General features: G+C 46.5%; 2 protein-coding genes across 2 annotated transcripts; both read right to left on the reverse strand.

Annotated features, from left to right (window-relative positions):
- Window positions 1-7,637: 7,637 nt before the first annotated feature.
- RPL22L1 (ribosomal protein L22 like 1) lies at window positions 7,638-9,711 on the reverse strand. The gene is made up of 4 exons (XM_068200277.1): window positions 9,647-9,711; window positions 9,307-9,399; window positions 8,776-8,897; window positions 7,638-7,891 (listed from the first exon to the last, which is right to left on the reverse strand). Exons 1-4 carry the CDS (start codon window positions 9,653-9,655, stop codon window positions 7,747-7,749), a joined length of 369 nt encoding a protein of 122 aa, XP_068056378.1. The 5' UTR covers window positions 9,656-9,711; the 3' UTR covers window positions 7,638-7,746.
- Window positions 9,712-12,683: 2,972 nt separating this feature from the next.
- EIF5A2 (eukaryotic translation initiation factor 5A2) lies at window positions 12,684-17,495 on the reverse strand. The gene is made up of 4 exons (XM_068200279.1): window positions 17,166-17,495; window positions 15,671-15,775; window positions 14,034-14,165; window positions 12,684-13,768 (listed from the first exon to the last, which is right to left on the reverse strand). The coding sequence occupies exons 1-4, from the start codon at window positions 17,328-17,330 to the stop codon at window positions 13,709-13,711; spliced, it is 462 nt and encodes a 153-aa protein (XP_068056380.1). The 5' UTR covers window positions 17,331-17,495; the 3' UTR covers window positions 12,684-13,708.
- Window positions 17,496-18,896: the final 1,401 nt, after the last annotated feature.

The following is an 18,896-nucleotide window of genomic DNA, read 5'->3' on the forward strand; positions in this document are numbered from 1 at the left end:
CCAGCAATCCCACCCTGGCAAAGAGCATCAGGGCTGGCAGGGGGACACCCCTGTCACTGGCACTGACTGACAAGATCCCCAAAAGATACTGGAACAAAGGCACAGGGTTTTGCCTGGTTTCTGATTTCATGGGCTTTGTGGTTTTTTTTTTTTTTGTTTTTTTTTTTTTGGGGGGGGGGGGTTTGTGTTTTTTTTTTTTTTTTTGTTACAGGGCTGATGTTATAAACAGGGTCCCTGCTAAAGGTGAGCAGGAAAGTTGCAGCTTTATGTCACAATCACTGCACTTTGTTCTCCCAACAGATCATTCTGCACCTGCAAAAACATTGGTTGTTTCGTGCCTCTTTATTGTGTGTGGGGTGAGATGAAAAGGAGCCCTCCTGAGCTTTCCAGGGTGGATTTGAAGGTCAGAAGTCACTGAGAATAAGCAGATTTCCTCTCCCTGCTAACCTTCAAGGGCCATCCAGCTCATCTCAGTCCCTGGTTCTCTGGATTGACACCAAATACTCACTGAGACACTCACCAAATACTCACTGAGACACTCACCAAATACTCACTGAGATACCCAATACTCACTGAGACACCCAATACTCACTGAGATACTCACCAAATACTCATTTAGATACTCACCCAATACTTACTGAGACACTCACCCAATACTCACTGAGACACTCACCAAATACTCACGGAGACACTCACCAAATACTCACTGAGATACTCACCAAATACTCACTGAGATACTCACCCAATACTCACTTAGATACTCACCAAATACTCACTGAGACACTCACCAAATACTCACGGAGACACTCACCAAATACTCACTTAGATACTCACCAAATACTCACTGAGACACTCACCAAATACTCTCTGAGATATTCACCCAATACTCACTGAGACACTCACCCAATACTCACTGAGATACTCACCAAATACTCACTTAGATACTCACCAAATACTCACTGAGACACTCACCCAATACTCACTGAGATACTCACCAAATACTCACTGAGATACTCACCAAATACTCACTTACTCACCAAATACTCACTGAGATACTCACCAAATACTCACTGAGACACTCACCCAATACTCACGGAGACACTCACCAAATACTCACTGAGACCCTCACCAAATACTCACTGAGATACTCACCAAATACTCACTGAGACACTCACCAAATACTCACTGAGACACTCACCCAATACTCACAGAGACACTCACCAAATACTCACTGAGACCCTCACCAAATACTCATTGAGACACTCACCAAATACTCACTGAGACCCTCACCAAATACTCACTTAGATACTCACCCAATACTCACTGAGACACTCACCCAATACTCACGGAGACACTCACCAAATACTCACTGAGACCCTCACCAAATACTCACTGAGATACTCACCAAATACTGAGACACTCACCAGATACTCATTGAGATACTCACCCAATACTCACTGAGACACTCACCAAATACTCATTGAGATACTCACCAAATACTCACTGAGATACTCACCCAATACATCTATGGCTGCAGTGTGTAATTATAGACATATCCAATGGAGCTTGGAACTTGTGCAAGCTCAGATGGGGGGCAGCACTGTCAGCACCTGCCGCTGTGATCCCTGTCCCCTGAGAGGCACTTTCCCAGGGAATTACACATTTTTAAAGAGGGAGACAGTTCGTCCTGCTTTGGGCTTCAGGCTCCTCGCCCCAGTGCAGCTGCTCCTTGCTGCCCACCCACAGGCTCTGCAAGTTACCGCTGCCAGCCCCACACTGCGCCCCATTGCAGCTGGGGGCCATGGGGGGTCTTTACCCACCCCCCGGGGGTCTCAGCATGCCAGGCTGGGGCAGCAGGAGGAACCCTGGAGCAGCTGCTGGGGCAGAAGCACAGAGGCTTTACGGCTCCCAGCCTCTTGTGTCAGCAAAACCACCCCTATCTCAGGACCCTTATCTGCCAACAGTGTAAATAATTTCTAAATGAGCCGGAAGGAGGAAGACTGATGAATGCAGTTTTGTTGGAAAATGTTATCAGGTTGGGAACAGGGATGGCTGAACACTCCCTTATCTGTCCTGGACAAGAAGTGGGGGATAACTGGGCTCTCCCCAGCCCAACTTAATGTCAGCACAGGTCCCAGAAGCATTTTATTCTTCTGTAACAAACTGAAGAGTTTTAGCTATTTGCTTTCAATTCTGCTGTTTGTGCACTTTGCTGTGTTTATTTTTCTGTGCCTTCTGTCCTTTCCCTGTCCCCTGTGCCGGCGATTAAGAAGATGCTGATGCTGTTCTGGGCTTTGGCACCTGGAGGCCAGGCTCAGAGCATCCTGTTGGTGTGCAGGGAACATCAGTGTGGTGATTGAGCCCCAGTGCCCACTGAAAAAAAGTTCCTATTGTCCCATTTTCCCATTTAAAATCCCTGCCAAACCCCCAACCTGACAGCAAAAACCATATAACAAATGCGATGCTTAAATAATGTTTTAATGCTTGCTGGGATGGGATGTTTGAACTGCCTTGATACATTAAAAAAATAATTTTAATAACCTTTTAAAGCATTTCCCTCTTAATTTCTCATTTAAATCCAGAATGGATGGACAGCAATGGAAAATCTTTCCTGGCTGTTGGCTCCTTAGTGGTTTGTGAGTTTATGCCCAGACCCAAGGGATTCCAGGTACAAAATGCTGCTCAGGGCAGTTTCCAGGCTCAGAGTGGTCACAGAAATCCTCCTTGGACTCAATCTCCTCCATGAGGACTTCCTGGGATCCAGCTGCATCAAATTTGGGGCAAGTTACAGCCACTGTCCCAGTTATCCCAGGCCACTCCTCCCAGGCAGCATGAGTTAGGGCTCAAATAGCAGCCACAGTGCCAAGGCAAGACTGAAAGGGGCTTCATGCCAGCACCCTGCCAAAAATGCACACCCCACAGGAATTTAGTTATTCCTGTGTCTGCAGGACAGCAGTCAGAGGCAGCAGGATGGGCTGGGTGGATTTAGTTGCTGCAATAGGATGGTGCTGACATGAATCCCTGCCAAGCCCCACCAGGACACCTGAGGCAGCCCCAGAGCCCACCAATACATGGTGGATAAATAAAATAGATACCTATGTAGAGTATATGTAAATATTATATTATGCAAAATGGGGAGGAAACTTGATTCCTTCTGATCTGCCCAATAAGAAGCCTTTGCTTTGTTTTTGCCTGTAAAAAGAAACAAGAATTGTTCCTTATTTTTGTCTATATTTCATGTAATCAGATCCCTCCACCACTGAACCTCATTTCCTGCTGCTGGATACATACAAGCTATTATTATTTATTTTTCCATGGGCCTCTCTGTTTCTAATTACTTTGTGCTGATATTATGTGACAGTGTTGAGTCTGCACCTCCTTTAACACCTGCCACATGCTGAGTATATTGTAAACAACACATTTTCAGCTATTTCCTGCTATTATTTACCTCTTTATTTCTCATCTTACTATTTCTGGATATTTAATGAAGCTGTTTTCTGATGGGGTTATTGGCCAGGAGGGCAAGCTGACAGAAAGCATACAGATACATTAGAAGTAACTTTATTAGCAAGGCTTAAAATTTGTGAAATCTTGTGGGGTTTGTTGCTCTTTTTTTTTAAGGGAAGACAGTGAGAGTTTTGCTGCAGCAAAAGTGATAAAAGACTGGCGGTGCAGAAAAATAATATCTCTGTATGCTCACACATAAATAGCCTATGTGGTGCTGCTACTGCTGCTCTGGCAACAGCCACTTGTGCTTAAAATCTGTTTCTTATTTGACAGACATCAGAGTTTCACATGTGTGGGATGTCTCTCATAAACTGATTTTATTTGGAAGACAGTAGAGAAACCATTTTTTGAGAAATGAAGGGGAAAACTATTGAAAAGGGAAGAACATATCTGACATTTTATTTATATATTTTTAATATATAATTGATGTAAGTATCTCTGCTGTATTAAAGCCTTGTAAGAGTTGTGGTGCCATTGCCCTCCTGAGCCCTGAGCTGGCCCTGGCCCATCTGCTGTGCTACCAGTGCAATTGATGCTTTGTAATTGTTGGAACCCTGGTTACTGAGAATTTCAGACTTTCAGTGCTCACAGGCACTGACCCCCAAGAGAACATTGCACTGACTGGAGGCCATGGAGAAGGCTTCCAAAATGGAATGATAGAACTGGGATTGTGGGTGTGTAGCTTGAATAGAAGTGTGTAATATCACATGGTGGAAAACTTAACGAGTTTAAGGTTTTAGAATGTAGTAATATAAATAAAGCAAGATGGAGGTTTTATGGCAGAGGCTGCTCCTTCTTCACCTTCTTCTCCATGGGTTTGGGTGATTTTGTGTAATTGGATAAAAAAGTCTGCATTGCAGGCCATGGGTGGTTGGTTATTGGGTTAAAAGTAAAAGCTATTTAGGTGTCATTTCTTAATTGGACAGTTTATCCTTAAAAGGCCTTGTAGAGAGAGAGAGAGACGGCTCCATTTTAAGTTTGTTAAAGTGCTGTAGAACTCCAGTTTGTGAGACTGTAATATAGATAAGAACTAATAAACATCTGAGTCCCAACAAGAAATACCATCTCACACATTCAATCTCGACCTTGGCAAAAAGAAGTTAAGACTCGACATGCAATGATTATTCCTCTTCCCAAATTAAACCTCTGACTTGATGGACTAGGGCTCTCAGCTGGGTGGAGGCAGGAGCAGCAGGAGCACTCACTCCTGCTGGATTTTGTGCTTACCCCTTCTGGAAATCCTAAGACCACCTGAGCATCATCTGGGACTGGGGCATTTCTTTGGCCTGTGCAGCTGCTGTCACCTGTGCAGTCTCCATGCTGTGGGTGCGTTATTTTTCCCATCATCTTCATCCCGTGGCTGACACAGGAGCACATCCCTGCTGCTCTGAGAAGAGCCCAGCCCTTCAACGAGCAGGGCTTTTATGGGCTCTTGTCCAGCACTAAATGTGGAAAATTCCTACAGTCAATCCTGTGCGTGATCAAGCTGTTTGGGATCTTTTAACTTTCAAAACAAACCTGAACAAAACTGGTGACTTCACAGCCGATTCTGGTGGAAAGAAACAATTGGCAAAGCAGGCAATTGGCTGAGTTATGGCCCGCCTAAAACCACAGAAACACTGACCTCTGGCTTTTAAAAAACCTTGCTTCAACTCGAATCTGGGTAATTTGCATAAATTTACATTTGAACAATAACAGGCTCTGTTTCCTGCCTGCCACCTGTATCACACCTGGCCACTTCAGCTGCAAAAACATATTATGGAAGAATCGCTATTTTTCTGAGGTGTTGCTTGGAGTCTCATTTGTGAACTCCAGCTATTTTCCCCATTAAACATTTATCAATAATATTGTAAAAGCTCCATTTACATTTAAAACCCCCTTTTGTGATTCCTACGCCTAACACATACATGCACCATGACCTGATAAAAGATCTACCTGCAGAAGAGCTGCAAAAGCATCCACACTCAGGAAGGGAAGCTCTGGGTATGCCCAGTGGAGCTTGGGCAGCAACACCAGGACAAAAAAATGCTTGGCTAGATATAAAGGAAAATTTTAGTACATTTATTAAGTACTCTAGATCCAGAGTTGTTATCAGATTTTCAAAGTTTAACATTTTCAAGCAATGGGAAAAGGAATTCCTGCCCTCCATCCTCACTGCAGTTGAACTCAGGGAGTAATACAAACCTGCAGGAGCCCTTTGGTGGTTTTCCTCCAAACCCAGCTCTGAAATAAATTGGTTTTTCTTGCAATCCCAGGCCTTGTTTTCCTCTGACTGGTGACAATCTGTGTCTGCTAGGCTGTACCACACACGTGGCTGCCAGCCTGCTTTGAAAGGAAGGATAACAAGGCAGTGTGATCCCATTAGCTCCGATTTTTGTTGGTGCTTGTTCCATTTAATCACAACAGGTTTGTTGTGTCAGTGTGGTGTAAAGGATATGTTGTCACATAAAAGCACAGCTCTGAAACACCAGGTGGGGCTGGGTTTTGAAATGGAACTGTAAAGTCAGGCCCTCTGCTTAACTTCCTGCAGCAAAGGAAACAGTTGAGTTTTAGAAATACTTGCAGCTTTACCATGAAAAACGTGGCTCGTTGAACACAGTATTAATTACCGTAAATGTTTTGTAAAGGCATTAGTGATCTTTGGGCTTTTCAGAAAAAGAAGAAAACCACCCTGAACTGTTGTTTCACCACTGCTTGGTTTTCCTCCAAGGGGAAATTCCAAGGCAGCACACTAACCAGTGCCCCAGACTGGGGCAGGACTTGTGCTGTTTTATTTCCACTGCAGCATATGAAGTCCAACACGTCCTGTCTCGCAGCCAGTTACACACACTGCTCCCTTCCTTTTGCTACCTCTGAAGCAGCAAAATGAAACCACCAGTGAGGCAGACATGGCACAAGTAGCTGTTACTCCACTGCTGCTTCTCCTCTCCCTGGTCCAGGAACAGCTGCTCAAACACACTGGAAAATGACAAAATGATACCACAAGCCTGTAGACAAAATTTATTTCCCCTTCTGTAATTCTCATTTAGATTTAGGTAACCAAAGTGAGTATCATTTGACTGCAATGCATTGTTTTGAGCTTTGCCAAGTCTCTTAATTCTCTCTGAGAGGTTTGCCAGGAAAAACAATGCTGATATAATTTTTAACAAAAATCATTAGGAGATCAAACAATTTAGCAGGCACACTTCAGCCTTAACTATCAGACTTGCTCAAGCACAAAGTTCAGTATCAGAGTCTAGATGTATCCCTGGGTTTATGACATTGAACAAATATGGCATCACCTATTCCAGAGTTCACCAGCACACTGGAACCTGAGCAAATATTCTGATTATTCACATAGAGAGGACACTGCATGGCACTGAAAAGCATCTAAAGGCAAGTTAATGCAAGTGCAGTCTCACACGTTTTTCATAATGAAAACACCAATCTCTCTTGATATTATATGAAGAACTAGTTCATAGTTATGGAATTATTTCAGTAAAGAACACCCCTCTCATACTAGAGGAATACCTGTTTTAAAGAAATAATCCCAGAAGTCAAATGCAAGAACTGTAAAATAAACCATAAAAAGATAAACATCTGCAGACGTTTTATGGGATTCAGGCACTGTCAGTATTGAAGGACATCTCAGTCCTTTTTTAAGATGTTTTAGCCGATTGCTGGTAATCAGGTTTGTCTCCACCTCCTTTCTTATCAATCGAATATAAACCTATAAAATCTTTGTTGTCCTCCAGCTTGACTGGTGGTCACACACAGGAATACCACAACCAATTAGGGAAAGAGGTAAATCACACAGAAAAAAAATTATTTACCATTTGCAAGCCTATTTTAAGCTAAACTAACTAGAAGTAAACTTGTACGAAATATTTTGCCATTATCTTCACATAAATTCACAGGAGCTGGTACTTTCAGTCACAAGCTCTAGAACTATTTGTACCACTATGATTAAAAATTGATTTAACTGTCCTATACATGTACTGGGCAAAAGGCTCAGTTTTTTCCTACTGGGATTTTCACTGATGCCAACTGAACAGCTGACTCCTGGCAGCAGAAGGAAAACTGCAAATCAAACAATTCCCATGCTGCATTTTAACTAGAATTTAAGAAAACTACCAGAAGACCCAACCATGCTCTGTCCAACAGGGTACAAAACCTTTATTCACCAATAAGTTAAAGTGTTCTTATAAATAGATGTTCTAGTCTTTTGTACTCTGCACGGAGCATGAAGCCAAGGCTCAGTCACTCCTCGGACTCTGAGCCCTCCTCATCCTGGCTGATCTGGAAGTAGCGCAGCTCGTACGTCTCCTTGTCGGACGCGACGACGCGCAGCCAGTCCCGCAGGTTGTTCTTCTTGAGGTACTTCTTGGTGAGGTATTTCAGGTACCTGAAAACCAGGAATTTCACCTTAGAAGCCTTCTCACTGGACACCCGCCGGATGCTGTCTGCACTCTACCCAAGACAATGTCTTGAGCAGGGCAGTACCACAGTAATTACACCCAGAAATAGAAAAATTTCACATATAACAGGCAATAAAAGCACATTTTCACTACATATATGTAGGAATTTATTATTCTTTTGTCTACATAGTAAAATGCCACTAACCAGAAAGCACTGGTAACTGGTTCTAAACCTTGGTCTAACACAACAGATTCTGCTGCACCTGTACCAGCAAACAAAGGGAAGGATCTGTACCCCCCATCAGTGCACTCAGCTCTTGTTTGTCCTAACAAACTGAACAGTTTAAGGCTTGAATGGCTTCTTTGCAGCAACCCACATCATGCACACATTCGTTATAGTACAACCAATTAAATAATCAAACAGCCACCCACTATATTAATTCAGTGTTATTTTAAAGGTCCATCTTCCACTGATACACTGCTCAGGACCTATATAAAGTATCTCTATTAATATGCTCAGAGACAACATTAATTAGCAATCAAGCCTTGAGTTTTAAAAAGGGATTTTTAAATATCTGATATAATAAATCTGTTTCAATTACATGTTTCACTAATATTTACAAGTGCTATGAAGGTCAGAGCTAACACCTCTCCAAGTGTCAGAAGTGCACTAATTGGAATTCGTTTTGCAGGCAAGAGCTGAATATTAATGTCTTTATGGGACATGGATTAGTGACAGATTTAGCAGTGTCAGGTTTATGGCTGGACTTGGTGATTGTAAGGATCTCTTCCAAGCCAAATTACTCTGGTTTTATTTCAACATCCCACAATTCAAACCCCACAAACACAACAGAATGACACCCGTGCCAACCTTTTAGAAAACTGCTTCTCAGATGTCACTGTGATCTTGTTCTTCAGACGTTCAATGTGAACGGTGTTGCCCAAGTTTCCAGTTTTCCCATTGACCTTAACCTTCTCCTTCAGGAACTGTTCCTGTTTCAACATTAAAGAAATACAACACTAGGGAATGGCACCCTAGGTATGAACTAGGGAAGGGACCCTAGTCAGGAAGCAACATTAAAAACCACCATTTACTTATGTCCTGACAGAAACATTTAGAACGCAAAAATATTTTACAGCACCTAATTATAAAAAAATCACCCCTGTGCTAAAGCAGAAATTAATTTAAAACAGTTCTATTCACGGACACGTATGCTATAAAAAGCACACTATAGCATGTGCAGAAGCATGCTATAAAACCGATTTTTTTGGAAGAGCCGTAGTTTAAAGAACAGCAGATGATTTGACTCATTTAGAATCAGCTGTTCAACCGTAACTCAGTTACTGCACTAAGGCTTTTATTACACTATGTGTCACAAGCACGAGCGAAACCACGACTTACAAAGTTCCCGGAATCAAAGATTCCATCTTCCACAGGATGGGTCAGGTCAAGGCAAAACTTCCAGGTTGCCTTTTTGGATTTTCGGTCCTTTTGCTGAAACACCAAAGAATTCCTCACCATTAATTAAACCTCCCGACCCACGGGGGAACACACGCGCCGGCGGGAGCGCCACCCCCCGGCCAGCGCGGCTCACCGCAGCCGGCCCGGCCCGGCCCGGCCCGGCTACCTCCCAGACGAAACCCTCTCGGGAAAGCCCCGCTCGCAGCGGGCGGCCGCCGGCTCCTCACCCACCCCACGGCTCGCCCGGCCGGCCCCGCTGCCGCCTTCCTGCCGCTCTCACCGGCGCCATGGCGCTCCGGCCGCGCCGCTCCCGCAGAAAGGAAGTGCGCCGCGCCACGCCGCGCTTTTATACCCGCCGCGGTGACGTCACCGCGGCGTCGCGCGGGGCACGCCGGGAGGCGCCGGCGCTCCCGGGAAGATGGCGGCTCGCGTGAGGGAAGGCCGTGTGGCATTGCCCGGCGTTATTCCCGCGGGAGGGGACGCGGCCGCACGCCTTCCTCCTCCTCCCACACCAACCGCAACCGCCCGTCCCCCCCCCCGGGAAGTGGCTACGAAAGCCTCCTGGCAGCCCCACCGCGCTCCCATGACGGTAACCAGCACCATCTCCCCACAGCACTGACACCTTTATTATTTCTGGAGCAAAACACACACACACGTACAAATCTTTGCCCTGATCGTTTCCATGGTGTTGAGAACAGTAACAGAGCTTCCCAAACAGCCACCGGAGCTGCGGCCGCGCCCAGGGCCGGGTTTGTCCCACGAGGGCCCCGGGAGCAGCAGCAGCCAGGTTTGCTTACAACACACAGCACAGGACAAAAGGGGTTCGCGGTACAGCAAAGCACAGCAAACATTTCCTTGGAGTTCAGCAAACCAAGTCACTCTCGGCTGCCAAATACTGCAGGGCCACAGTGCAGGTGCTGGAGAGGCTCTGACCACCTCGTGCCGAACCCTCCAGGATCCACACCTTCGGTAACATTCCCAGCGGATACTCGAAATATCCTCAACAAGGTCTCTTTATAGCCTGAAGTTTAGTTCTACTGTAACAAACTACGTTCTAATTACTCAACCAAAAAAAAAAAAAACCAAAAAAAAAAAAGTGGGATTTATTGAATTTTGAATTCTGTGAGACTGACCTGCAGTAACCATTAAGAGTTAGAACTGTCAACAGACTTGACTTCTTTACAGATTATGTAAAATTATCTGTACTGTGAAACTACAGACCGTGCACCGTTTCTGGGTACACTTCGGATTAGAAAAACCTGCAAGAGAAACAATGAATTTCAGCTTAAAAAAAAAACAGCCCTGAGAACATGGCTCAACCAGCAAGAGCCCAGTTGAAAAACCACCATTATAAGCAAAAATTAGAAGGATCTATTGAATTCTCAAAGTATTCCTTGCCAACATTTGAGGCAGTCTTTCCAATTGTGTGAAGTAGTAAGAGAAACTCAATGAACAGGAGCCATAAAAACCACATTATTTGGAGTGGAAATACCTCTCACCACCTCCCTGTGTTCACAGGCTTTACTCTAAGCAATTGCCATCAGCTATAAGAAGTTTATGGTTTTGACACAATTTAAGTGTTAAGACAGTAATACAGAACAAATACACCAGTAAGATCTGTTTTAAAGTAAAGCTATGAAAGGAGAACTTCCCTAAGCACTTGGTTATGGATATTAAAAATACACATCTCTATGGACTACTGATCACAAAGTTTGTTGCAATGATTCTGACAGGAAATTGAAGCATCTTACTTTGGGAAAAAAAAATGCTTCAAATACATGTTTTCATTTAGAAGCAAATTTTAACCTCACTGAAACTTGGAGATTATGCTTTAAGACATGCTTATGTACCTATGAGAAGCTTCATGCATGATGCTCTGCACTTCCATGGTGTCTGAAGTGCTTCACAAAGACAACTAAGTATATAAGAACAAACCTATAATGAAGTACTTAATCGTTTAAATCTTGCAGAACTGAAGGTTGCAATAGAAGGACATCTGAAAGAGCCCGAGGAGGGCTCTTCCAGCAAGCTGGAGGTCATGAAACCTCTCTCTTCAGATTGCTGTAGTACCTGAAAACTCCCGTCAGGCCAGGGCTCCACTTGCAGGAACAGGGCTTAAACCAGCCCTGGTCCCAGAGAGCTTAGTCCGAGTAACTGCTCAGATTGTGGGCCAGTGACATCAAGAACCTGTCTTCCAACAAGGTTTTAGAGGACAGACAGGAACCTGGAAATGGACTAGAGCACTACCAGAGCAAGGACAAATTCAAGTCTTGTAGTTTTCAAGCATATTGGAAGTATTTGTAACATGGTGACAGAACTTGCATTAGTTTGACATAGCAACCTGTGACCTCCCATGTGACACCACACAGCTCAGCAGCATCAGCAATGGTTACAGTCACCTCCAAAGCCAACAAAGCCTGACTTCCAGGTACCAGCTTGATGGAGAGGCAGAAGGGAGCACAGTGCAGAGCAGCCTGAACTATTCCTCATCCACTTCAGTTCTGGAAGCATTTCAATCTAGAGCTTCTTTTAATAAAAGCACCTTTGCCATTTCAGTCAAGGTGCTATTTATAGAGCTCACCTGCAACATGTTTTGTGCTAGGCAAGAGCATGTGGCAGGTCCTACCTCCGTCAGGTGTCCCAGGTAGCTGTGCTTTATTACCAGAGTGTATTTATTGCTGTCTTTACCTTCACTGGTACTGCTCTCCCTGGCGTGGGAAGTCTGTGGACAACACGTGCTTTTGCCACCTGCCTTCCACCTCCAAGGTTTGCTAAGCTCTGCCCCAGTGTGGCCAAGGGCAGCTCAGGACAGTTGCCACAAGCCCTTTGGGGACTAGAGAGTACAAACTCTGAAGCTGAAAACCTTTTAAGCAGTTAAAAGCAGCATGGAGTCCAACTCTGGCTGCCAAGTAGTGTGAATTGTGCGTGCTGTCCGGGGCAGCTTCTGTGTCATCCTCCATCGGCCACTGAGCGTTAAGGCAAGTTCATGAAGCAATTTATCAGCTGTGAAGAGAGGTCTGAGCCATGGACTAAGAAGTTTCCCCACTCATGAAGAGTCACCAAGTTTTAGAATTCAAGTTGAACACCTTAGACAGGAGCAGGCTAGTTATCCTCCCATAACTATTGCTGTGAAGCCTTGTTAAGCTACTTAATAGTTAAGAGGCATGCACGCATGTTGCTATGACTCAGAACTCCCCAGGACAGGAGCCAGCTTCCCCAACTAGGTAGCAAGTTATTTACTTTTATAGTGAAGCCATGGTTGTTCGGTATCGTCTGTCAAGTTTATGTTTTGAAAATACAATAGTTTTATTAAAAAAAAAAAAAAGAATCACATGCATTTAGTTTAGGCTCAATGCTACAGTTTTTTCCACTTTCTGAAAAACGTGTGGTCCCTGTGCTACAAAAATATGGTCTGAACCTGAAGGTTAAAACCTAAAGCTGGAAGCACTGCAACAGATTCCCATGGAGTTTGTCACCCTTTTATAGTTTAAGATAAATATAATAAAGGAAAGCAATTGAACTGCATTTTTCTATTTTATTTTTCAAGTCTGACAAAGGCCTCGAGTGAAAGTCTATAGCTTTAACATCCATTCTCACCTTTGTGTCCCCTTGACCTATCTATGTCTTAATCTACTCAATATTCCAATGGCCTGCCTAAACCACAGGTAGGCTTTTTTTTTAAACCATTTTATCGTTACAATAAGCCAACAAGTTGGCAAAGAAGAAAACAGAGGTAATACAGTTTCGTTGCACATGGCCACTGGGGCTTGGTCAAGCCAGCTGGCATTTCTGATCACTTGAGTTTCTTGGTCTAAAAGTTGTGATTGGCACCTACAGTTCTGCAAGAGTCCCAATCCACAAAGTACTTAAGCTTTAAAAAAAGGAAAAAAAAAAAAAAAAAAGCTACTTTTATTGTCAGTTCTACCTAAAGATGTCAAGAAAAATACTATTTGTGCTCTAGGTCACTTTATAATCCTAGATACCTACCAGCTTATCTAAAAGCCCCTGAATACTGTATTTTGTCTGTTCATACAGACAAACACTGTTTTGCTCAAGCAAATAAAAATATATCCACTAGTAACACCTGATTGGTTTCTTAGATCCATAGCTGAAACCCACAGGAATGTTAAAATAGTTACAATTAAGGAATTAAAATCTCAGTGATTTTGAAAACTGCCAGTTAGCCTGCAACACTAATCCAGAATCCAGCACTGCTTTTTAACAATTCAAAAAGGAAATGAGGTTGCTTGTGAAGGCCAGAGCTTTGGTGACAATAAGGACCAAATTTATAGATCTGTGGTTTGTCCAGACCTGAGCAGTTGCCCGAGCCTGGCGATCTTCTTTACTTGCAAGGCTTTATGGCTACAGCACATTCTTCATTCATTGCACTTATGACAGATATCTGGAAGAGAAGACACAGAAGTGAGCTCCAGCCCAGGCCACAGGAAGTGCTCCCAGAAGTTACAAACTTTCACAGTGTCACAGCTATCCCATCTCCTTTGAGTGCTCCAGTCCAAATGTCCTCCTGCATCTCAAAGGACCAATCCCCACCCCTCAAGCCCACCCTTCACAAACAGACACAAGTGGTCCATATCACAGTAAGACTTCTTCGCTGTGTCATCAAGTGGGATTAAGCATAACTGTTCTTGTCTGCCCTCCCCGCTTACCTGCACATCTTCATTGGCATTGAATTTTCCTTCTATTTCTTTGCCAAGATCCCCTTCTGGCAACTTTAGATCCTCACGAACTTCACCACTTTCTGTCAGCAGGGAGAGATACCCATCCTGAATGCCTATCAGCTGCAAAGAGAGGTTCATTTTTAGAAGTTTAACATCAGCAGTCACCAGCAGGTAGTAGCTAATGTAAGCAGAAGGCAGTGAACTCCACCTGTTACAATAATTCTTTATTACTCTGCAACAGTTAAAAACCTTACTTAAATTCATTTCTAACAGAAGTTCAGTGGGCTGAGAGTTAGGGCAACTGTAGCAAAAGGCATTCTGCTCTCAAGAACCAACAGAATTCTGCTGGTTACGTCCTAGTAGGTGAGACACTAGAAACCCCATCTGTGTGATTTAGGAAATATACTGCTTCCAGGTCAGTGATTCAGCTTTCTTCACCACTGAATTAGAAACAATAACTGGAATGATATTCACTCAACAGCACTGCTTGTATAAAGAGTACAAAACACGCAACAGTGTAACTACACACTTCTCCACCTGCATCTCTACAGTGAGATACTATCATTTACATTAAACACTAATAAATTAGGGAACATCCACCAAGCCCTGGACCACTTTTATAATGCTGTTTTCAGCCTAACCAAAAAGCCTGGCTATTCTGACAGAGCAGGTTGGGGAATTTGGAACACGTAACAGTAAATCCAAAAAATTAGAATCCCAGAACAATACAGAAAGACCACCATGATAATACCAAGAATTTCTTGGAAGATCTGAACCCTAAGACAGGCTGGTCACACTTTATTCCTACAGCATCAGCTGTCCTGAAGACACTAAAGACTGTTTGCTAAAACACTGAATTTGGCCTTTGTCAAGCAATTGCAGCTTTCCAGATTATGGGCATGTGTCAGCTCCTGACCAGAACTATCCCCAGTGCAATGAGAACACAGCAAATGTTTTACAACTCAAGCTGAACTGTGCTTTTAAGATCTCACCCACCATATCACAGAAGGCATTACAGAAGTTGCTCCCTTCATACATGTATTTCAGTGCAGAGTTCAGGAACTTCAAAACTATTTGATATCACCTAAAGCCACTTTACCCATAAGGAGCAGAAACTTTGGCAAGTTAGAATTCACATCAGATGCCATTTAGGACTGTTTTGGGGATTCATCTACCCCATGGAAGAGTGAAACTATAAATTACAATTTATACTTGGATTCAAATTTAGTTATGTCAGATCTTGATTCTCCTTTAACTAATATTAACTTATTAGCAGGGAAAACCTCTCTCCATATTCTAAAGGATCCCAGTACCACAAAGAATCCAGAGGTGGCCTTATAACAATAGCCAGAAAAAGCATGGTATGAATTATGTCTATTAACTGTCACGCTTAGAGACTGCTACTCTGACCTGAGGTTGTTTATACACTAAGCAGCTCTCTCTTCATCAGTGAGTTTCGACAGTTTTAGCAATTCAACAAATGCCATTAGTCCACCTATGTCATGTCTAGACGGGCAAGGCCCATTAATTCTGACAACAGTACTTTATTGAGAGGCAAATTTGGGGATGAAGAGAGTTTGTATGTGGCACTAAGAGTATAAAGCCTCCTATGACTCTTAACTCACCTGGTAATCATTCCTCTTGATATTTGGGACATCCATGTTATGGGTTGATGGGCAAATATCTTCATATTTTTTACCAGTGAAGATATCAATACCAACCAAATGGACCTGTAAGAGTAGAAAAATAGCTTCAGTTACTGTTGGTCCTAGAGAAGCAAGATGTTATTGCCATCAGTATTGCTGGTTCCACTCAGTTTCCTATGAGATCATGTGCAATCCCAGATTGTGCCTCAACCCTTTGCTCGTGGTATGAAAACATCCCTCACATCAAGAGAGGGCCCCTTCCACAGCACACTACAGAAACCCTACATGAGAGCAAGACCAGCCACTGTTATCTTCCCCTGCCTTCTGTAGATTTACAGCAGCAAGCTAAGAGTTCACAGTGGTTAAGAACATGTTTATTTTAAGATCTAGCTGTTCTAAGAAACAGGCAGTTAAGGGAAAATGGGTGGTCATGCACAGAGATCACAGCAGCTCCCACCTCCCTTTATGCCAGCTGCACTTCTTGCTGAAGCTAGAGCTCAGATGACCAGTTCAACCAGCTCTTTTCAGGTCCTTTCCATCGGACAACTGTTTCTGTATTCAAGAAATTGGGATCTGTCTATTAAAACAAGCCATTAAAAAAAGGGGAAGGAGAAAGGAAAAAAACTAGGAAGAGCTTGGTCTACTCTAGCTTGGACAAACCCAAATACTCTACTCTCCTACACATATCACACAAGGTTGTGGAAACTTACGAATCTTTCTGGGCTTGTAACAGATCTCTCTCTAAACTCTGATATACCCACCCTAAAGTGTGGCTGAATGAATGAATGAATGAATGAATGAATGAAGGGGGATTTCAGCCTTGCTCCAAGCTCTGGACAGCTGCATGAGCCAACTGCTTGGGCAGCAGGGCTGCAGCCCCAGACAGCGGCTGAGGACCGCCCTGCTGGGACACGGGCACTCCTCTCTCAGTGCTGGAATAAGGAAAGAAGCTGCGAGGCAAAGGCGGCAGAACAGGGCCAGAGCAGGCCCACAGAGTAACGCGTGTCCGCCGAGCTCTGGCTTATGTAACACAGCACGGGCACTCCTGCTCCAACACTGCAATAGTGAAAGTCTGCCGGCACGGGCAGACACAGAAGTGCTCTGGTGGGTAGCGACAGCACAACCCAACCACGCCCTGGTGATTTCATCAGCCCCTCTTCCAGAACTTACTCTACCCCCACTACAGAAACTGACTGTGTCACTGTGAGCGTTAAAACTTTTTTTTTTTTTTTTTAAGCGTTAACGAATTAAAAGTTGGGAGAAAAAACCAACCCTCCCCCCCAATCCTCAATCCTTCCTGCTTTGCAGGACTGAAACCCCTTGAGCCAGCGCTGGAGTGATGAGACATCGCTGCGAGAAAGGCAAAGGCGGGACACAGGGCCAAATGAAACGCTACACCCTTCCCTGTCGGCCGGCCGGGAGCCGCAGGAGCGCACACTGCGGGCTGTGCGACAGCCGGGCCGGCAGCGCTCACCTTGGCGTGGCCGTGCTTGCCCGTCTTGGAGGTGGACATCTCCACGATCTTGCAGGGGCGCCCCTTGAGCACCACGAAGCCGTTCTTGCGCAGCGCCGAGCACTGCATGGGGTAGGTGGAGGAGGCGCCGGCATCGCCCGTGGTGAAGTCGAGCTCGTCGGCCATGGCGGTGCGAGGGGGAGGACTGGCGGCGGGGGGGGGCTGCGCGACAACGAGAGAGGGTCGGCTCGGAGCGCCGGCGGCGGGAAGGGGAGAGGGGGACGGACACGGACCCAACCACGCACCGCGGGGAGCGCGGCCCGGGCTCCCCCGCCCCGCACACGTGCGCGGCGGGCGGGACCCGCCACGTGCCGCGGGCCCCCGGCCTCCCACCCCCGGGCCTGCTTCGCCCCCCTCCCTTCCCGTCCCCGCGGCCCCCGTTACCTTGCGAGGAGGACCGGGGGGCGCCGGGGGTGGCGGCGGTGCCGGGGGAGCGGCGCGGGAGCGGCGGGCGCGGCGCACTCGCGCCCGACACCACTGCGGCGGCCGGCGGGAAGGGGCGGCGCGGGCGGCGCGCGCACGGTCCGGCCCCGCCCCGCCACTTCCGCCGCCGCTGATTGGCCCGCGGCCATCCCGCGGAAGGGGGTGGGGGAGGGCAAGGCGTCGCCCCCCCACAGCCCCGCCCCCCGAGCCGCGCCCCCTCCCGGCGGGCGCGGGGGGCGGGCGCGCTCGGGGCGCGGCGGCGGCGCCGCTCGCCGGCCGCCAGGCGGCGCCGCGCACCGCCCCCCGGGCCGCGCACCGCCCCGCGGGCCGCGCACCGCCCCCCGGGCCGCGCTCCGCCCCCCGGGCCGCGCACCGCCCCGCGGGCCGCGCACCGCCCCCCGGGCCGCGCTCCGCCCCCCGAGCCGCGCACCGCCACCGCCGCCCCCCGGGCCGCGCACCGCCCCCCGGGCCGCGCTCCGCCCCCCGGGCCGCGCACCGCCCCCCGGGCCGCGCACCGCCCCGCGGGCCGCGCACCGCCGCCACCGCCCGCCGGGCCGCGCAGCGCCGCCATCTTGGGCGGCTGAGGCGGCCGCGGGTGCCTGAGGGCTGCGCGGGGGCGGCTGTGGGACTCGGGCGAACGTGGGGGGCAGTGCGTGTCCCCAAAATGTCCCCAGAGCCGTGTGAGCCGCCCGTGACTGCGCACACAGAACTCCTTTGTCTGCCCCGCGTGCCCCCACTCAGTCAGAAAGGAGCGTTTTGAAAGATTTATAATCAGCCCGGAGGTACGGAGATGGCTGAGATCCTCACCGAGGGCTTCTGTTTGATATTCTAGTAAAGGTGGAATTATTAGTACTGGAACACTGTGGCCAGCTCTGCGGTCCCCAGCATAGGAAACAAATGGATCTGTTGGAGCAGAACCAGGGGAGGACCCTGACAATGATCCTGTGTAAAGAAAGTCAGAATTGGGGTTGTTCAGCCTGGAGAAGAGAAGGTTCCAGGGAGACCTTGTTGCAGTATTTCCATCTATAATGGAGCATTATGTGTAAAATAGAGACTTTTTACCAGGGCCCATAGTGACAGGATGAGAGCCAGTGGTTTCAAACTGAAAAGAGGGAAGGTTGGGAAAAACCGTGTTCAGAAAAACTGTGGATGTCCCATCCTTGGAAGTGTTCCAGGCCAGAGTGGATGGGGTTTAGAGCAATCTGATCTAGTGAAAGATGTCTGTACCCATGGTAGGGGTTTGGAATAGATATTCTTTAAAGAGATTTT

The sequence above is a fragment of the Anomalospiza imberbis genome, chromosome 10, assembly GCF_031753505.1.
Source record: "Anomalospiza imberbis isolate Cuckoo-Finch-1a 21T00152 chromosome 10, ASM3175350v1, whole genome shotgun sequence".
NCBI classification, from domain to species: Eukaryota; Metazoa; Chordata; class Aves; order Passeriformes; family Viduidae; genus Anomalospiza; species Anomalospiza imberbis.